Genomic DNA, 5,811 nt, shown 5'->3' with positions numbered 1-5,811 from the left:
TTTTTTTTTTGCAATTCATTGTAACCTTTCGCCTCTAAAAAAATAAGACTCTCGTTGTGTGTACCTTCTAATTTGTGACCTATATTATTTGAGCACTATATGAACAAATGGTGATTGGAGCCCGGTTATGATCGAGCCTGAAGCCAAAATAAAATTAAATCAATGACAGTGGTAGAATCACTACAACCACACAGATGAACTGGTGAAAAAATAACATTTTGATCAGATTTTTCATACTAGAAGATGGTTAACTATTTAAAGGGTTACATGATTCAAGCTAATGTTGCAGAAAACTGGTTGAGCCAGGTTCATAGTGGCAAGTATTGCTGGATTACTAGGAGCATTTGAATTTTCAAATTCTGCTACACTTTAATTGGTTTGCACAATGTGAAGTGGATTACTTTGTCCATTATGTGATAAGAGTTATTCATCTTCACCATACCACTAACAGAGGAAAAAATGTTTCCTGGTAGTAGTTGTGAACTTGTTGTGTCAAATTATTATTGAAGCAGACTTTTTTTAGAATCTCTAGTTTCTTCTACATATAAGAACAGGAAATGCTTCTCTTTCAAATTATTATTGAAGCAGACTTTTTATTGTTTGCTTTTAGAGTTCTGTTTTTCCTTTCTTAGAAGGCAAGTACTATTATTTTTTTCTGCTACATAGTGTGCCGATTTGTTCCTTCTTATTACAATGTATTGTTGATCCATATTTAAGTACACTTACATGTCTTGTGCTCAAAACTGAATGATTTGTTTGGCGCCATCTTTTCCAGCACATGAAGATTGATGAGCAAGATGCACTATAATGTGAGGTAAAAGGGAATAACTTTTCTTTTATGTGCAATCAGATAACAAACCCGATGCAAGCTTTGGTAGCGATGCTTATTCAACAGGGATCACTTCAGTCCATACTCGGGGCTCGCTGTTCATGTAGTAGAAAATGATCATCTCATGTTATGTACTAGTTATATATGTATGTCTCTTGTGTACTCAAATTAGGATGGATGTCATGCACTCAAATAGTTCTGGCTAGGATGATCCACTTGGATATGTATTGAAATATTTTTGCTTCACATGTACTCGTATATTTGTGTCTGAGGTAGTCCAGCTTGGGATTTTCTAGGAACAGAATGGCCTGGTCCAGCTTAGGATTTACAAGGAATGAAGGAACAGAATAGCCTCAACGCTGTGAAAATCTGAAGTTGTCCAAAATCGATATGACAAAGTTAGGGTTGCTACCACAAAAGGTCATGTTTCATCTATGACTATCTGTGGATCCTTTTTTTCTATTCTTCTATACCATAAGCCCAGATTCTCTCCTAGTCCCTCACGGGTGGAACGGGAAAAGATTGGATAGGTACTGTGCACATGCGTGGTCATGCGATCTCATCTCATGTGATGGCGACCCAAAATTTGGCCGGCCAGCCGGATCGAATCATTTGACTAATAAAAATACATTAGTTTAAAATTAATGTTATATGATAGTTTTTTTAACACAGTACAGACACAAACACTCGAATACCCCATCTCTATTAACGTACAGACGCACACTCTGCCCCTATGAGCATCTACAAGGGACATAGCCGGCTTATCATAAATACGAGCATCAAAACTTAAACTTTGATGGACTAACCGGATATCACTGTCCATCTAACCATCCCAACCATAGATTAGTTCGCAGTGTATGATACTCATATAATACGTACTCCTGTGTCAGCCGGCCGGCCGGGACCTAGAAGACTTTGTGAATAATAGCTATTTTATTCAGTTCCAGAAATAATTAACGACGCTTGAAAGAATTTCAGCACAAAGCAACGTACAGACCGGCCACTGATCAATGCACTTTTGTTTTCCTTTTTGCTAGTGATCGATCATGCAAAGGCAATAAGGCGAGGCGGTCGAGCTTCAGCACACAATAAGCAAGCATAGCATGGCGGTCGTCCTGCTCTTCCTAAGCCTTAGCATCCTCCTTGTGTCGGCAGCGGCAACGGGGCAGCTCTGCGGCAGCCGCGGCAACTACACGGCCAACAGCACCTACCAGTCCAACCTCGCCGCCGTCGCCGCCACCCTCCCCAACAAGGCGTCTTCCTCCTCGCAACTGTTTGCCACCGCGACCGCCGGCCAAGCCTCCGACGTGGTGTACGCGCTCGCGCTCTGCCGTGGCGACACGGTGAACGCCGCGGCCTGCAGGGACTGCGTCGCCACCTCGTTCCGGGAAGCGCAGCGGGCGTGCCCGTTCCAGCAGGGCGCCACCGTCTACTACGACGACGGCGAGCAGCAGCAGCAGCAGCAGACGTGCGTCCTCGGCTTCTCCAGCGACGACCTCCTCGTCCCCAGCATGACCGAGAACGACACGCTGTTCCAGTCATTCCAAAATGACAGCTTCTTCGGCGACCCTGGCACCGTCACTCCGGATGTCCACGACCTGCTCACGCGGACGGCCCAGGACGTGGCCGCCGCAGAGAGGCGGTACGCCACCGCGGTCATGGACTCCGTTAGCACTGTTACCCGGACGCTCTACTCTCTGGCTCAGTGCACGCCGGATCTGCCCACTGGGGATTGCCTGGCGTGCCTCCAGCGGATCATCGCCATGGTCAACACCACCACGGCGGTGCGCCTGGGTGGACAGATCCTCGTGCTGCGCTGCAACATCAGGTTCGACGTGAATCTGTTCTACCAGGGCCAACCCATGCGGCGGGTCACTCCATCATCCATCGCTCCGGTGCCGACCACCACCACCATTACTACAGGAAAGAGTATGTGATCAGTGATCGACCACCAATTCACTTCAATTTGGGTGTTCAAACAATTGAAGTTATAATTTGGTTGACATGGTTTCTCTTATCATAATTTATTGATGTTTATTTATTTTCCCTTAGAAGAATTCTTGATTTTTAATTTTGAAGGAAAAGGAATCAAACCATGGGTAATTGCCATATCTGTAGCTGCTCCAGTAGCACTTATCGCATTCTGCTTCATCGTTTGCTATCCTCGGCTCGGAAGAAGGCACAGAAAAGGTTAGTAAACTAGTTACTGAAATGCTGCTCATCAGAGAAATATATTATATCTAGATCGCAGTGTAGCCGATGCGGGGAAAAACCCGATCTACTCCCACCTTGTGTATAATCTGATTCAGATGAGCTGTCTAGAATCAATCATACACGAGATGTGCCAGCATACCAGCGCCTCCAACAAAAATTACTAGTTGAATCTTTCCACAACATACCAACGCCTCCAACAAAAGTTATCTGAATCTGCAAATTAATAGCACTAGATGAATTTTGATGTGCACACATAACACATCTGCTGATTGCACACATAGGATTACTAGCTAGTAGGGAATTCCTACTATAGTAGCTATTAGGTAGAAAATTAACAAACTGATGCATAAGACCTACCATGGCAGGGGCTGTTCTCCATGATTTGCGTCGTTTCAGGTGAAATCCCAGGAAAGACACGCCTGTGAGCTTAAAAAGGGAATATGTTCAACTAATTTTCAAATCCAAGGCACGTAACAAAAATCAATCAGTTAATAGCTAAGCGGGTTTATTGGTTGCAACTCGTTAGGTGGCGCGCATGGTACGATATAGATCGACGGTGGCAAAAAGTCATAATTAGATAGATTGATTATGCCCATTGTCAATTTTTCAGGTCAGGTGAGATTGCGAGAAAAGCGGCACACCCACGAGTCGCAAAGAGGAGATGAACATGTTTGGGAAATGGAAGCAGAGTTCTCTGAGTTTTCGATCTTCGATTTTCATCAAATATTAGAGGCCACAAGTAACTTTTCTGAAGAAAATAAACTTGGCAAAGGTGGATTTGGCCCTGTTTATAAGGTGCATTTGTAACACCCTTCTATAGCCCTCGTTTTGTAACCAATGCAAAAGTACGTTATGTCTGTCAAATTTTAATCATACATTCTGAAGGATCAAAGAAAAAAAAACTAGAATGCCAAGATAGCCTCGTCATAGTATATGAACTATAATTAAGATACAATATTGATCCAAAGTTAGGTTAATTTTCTTTTACTCATTATGTGGAACTGGTATGCAATAACTTGTGCATCATAAAGCAACTTGATTGCAGCATAATACTAACATCTAACTTTTTTCCTAGGGCCACTTTCCCGATGGAACTGAAATTGCAGTAAAGAGACTTGATTCACATTCCGGACAAGGTTTGATGGAGTTCAAAAATGAAGTTGAGCTCATAGCCAAACTTCAACACATGAATTTGGTTAGGCTCTTGGGATGCTGCTCTCAAGCAGAGGAGAAAATATTGGTCTATGAATACTTGCCAAACAAAAGCTTGGACTTCTTCATCTTTGGTACATATTAATTTGCACTTCTAGGTTCATAAGCTAGATACTGAGCATAAGGAATGGCTAACAATATAAGTATATTCTTTTGAGAAGCCTTATGTGTATAGTTGCACTTCCTTTATTATTGCGCTTTCCAACTTTTGATTGTTATTTTTACATTTTTTTTATCTCTATCATACCAACATTTCGTTCATGTGCAGATAATAATAGAAAAGCTTTAATTGATTTGAACAAACGTCTTGAAATAATTGAAGGAATAGCAGAAGGACTTCTTTACCTACATATGCACTCTCGGTTGTGTGTCATACATCGAGACCTTAAACCAAGCAACATTCTCTTGGACAACGAAATGAATCCTAAAATTTCAGACTTTGGACTGGCAAAAATATTTAGCTCTAATGCTGAAGGAATCATTACGAGAAGAGTGGCTGGTACATAGTAAGTTTTGTATCAGTTAGTCCATTTTTAAACATTTATATTACAGGTCAACCATACAATAATTGCACATATAACATTATTTTATCATTTTAGTGGCTACATGGCCCCCGAGTATGCTTCACAGGGCATCTTTTCCATCAAATCCGACGTATTCAGCTTTGGTGTTTTAACTCTCGAGATCCTTAGTGGCAAAAGGAATTCTGGAAGCCATCAATGTGGAGATTTCATCTATCTCCTTGGATATGTCAGTTTATGGAAATCCTTATAACTTGAAAAATATTGTTTTCTTTATGTGGTGTCGTACTAACTATGTGATAAAACTTAAAATAGGCTTGGAAATTATGGAAAGAGGGAAGATGGATCGAACTTGTTGAAACCTCATTGCTTCCCAATTGTCATTTGACAGTAACGATGAGGTGTGTTAACATTGCACTGTTGTGTGTACAAGAGAATGCAGTGGATCGTCCAACCATGTTGGATGTTGTTGCGATGCTAAGCAGCATGACGATGAATCTACATGAGCCTAAGCATCCAGCGTATTTCAATTTAATGGTAGGCAACGAAGAGTCATCTACAACTACTCTACCATGCAGTGTTAATGATGTAACCATATCTGCCACAACTCCTAGGTAGATCTTTTTGTGTCATCTGATTATTGCCAAGTCAATGTTGATTCAGTGCTATCATAGATGTTGTTTTGTGCATTCCATACGTGGAAGTGTAATTTATAGTGTATACCTTTTTCTCTAAACCATACTTGGAATACTTTTTGTACGATGGACATAGCCAACCAAAACCATAGTTATGCTTGCACAAATTTTCAAATAACAATACATACTTTTGGTGGCAGTTGGAGTTATCATTCTCTCAAGATTTCTCTGGAATATGGCAGATTGATCCATGATGTAGGAACAAGAGGTTACATTAATAAATTATCCATGTACAAAGCTAAATGTTTTTCGTCTTTCTAAGACATCAAGTTAATGATTGAAGAGTGTTAGCAATTGTTCCACATCATCTTGGTAGATACATGAATGTCGGGAAGGCACG

General features: G+C 41.3%; 1 protein-coding gene across 1 annotated transcript; it reads left to right on the top strand.

The window, feature by feature from the left end:
- The first annotated feature begins 1,932 nt into the window (after nucleotides 1–1,932).
- LOC123172180 (cysteine-rich receptor-like protein kinase 10) lies at nucleotides 1,933–5,394 on the top strand. The gene is made up of 7 exons (XM_044589187.1): nucleotides 1,933–2,758; nucleotides 2,909–3,019; nucleotides 3,654–3,838; nucleotides 4,119–4,329; nucleotides 4,524–4,761; nucleotides 4,855–5,005; nucleotides 5,092–5,394. The coding sequence occupies exons 1-7, from the start codon at nucleotides 1,933–1,935 to the stop codon at nucleotides 5,392–5,394; spliced, it is 2,025 nt and encodes a 674-aa protein (XP_044445122.1).
- Nucleotides 5,395–5,811: the final 417 nt, after the last annotated feature.

The sequence above is a fragment of the Triticum aestivum genome, unplaced genomic scaffold (assembly GCF_018294505.1).
Source record: "Triticum aestivum cultivar Chinese Spring unplaced genomic scaffold, IWGSC CS RefSeq v2.1 scaffold138507, whole genome shotgun sequence".
NCBI classification, from domain to species: Eukaryota; Viridiplantae; Streptophyta; class Magnoliopsida; order Poales; family Poaceae; genus Triticum; species Triticum aestivum.
This window is presented reverse-complemented; position numbering and strand designations above follow the sequence as displayed.

Bases quoted from the DNA above. Each gene is read 5' to 3' on its own strand.
- LOC123172180 (XM_044589187.1), top strand. From the start codon at position 1,933: ATGGCGGTCGTCCTGCTCTTCCTAAGCCTTAGCATCCTCCTTGTGTCG. The intron at 2,759-2,908 runs GTATGTGATCAG...TTAATTTTGAAG, and splicing joins CACCATTACTACAGGAAAGA to GAAAAGGAATCAAACCATGG. The intron at 4,330-4,523 runs GTACATATTAAT...GTTCATGTGCAG, and splicing joins CTTGGACTTCTTCATCTTTG to ATAATAATAGAAAAGCTTTA.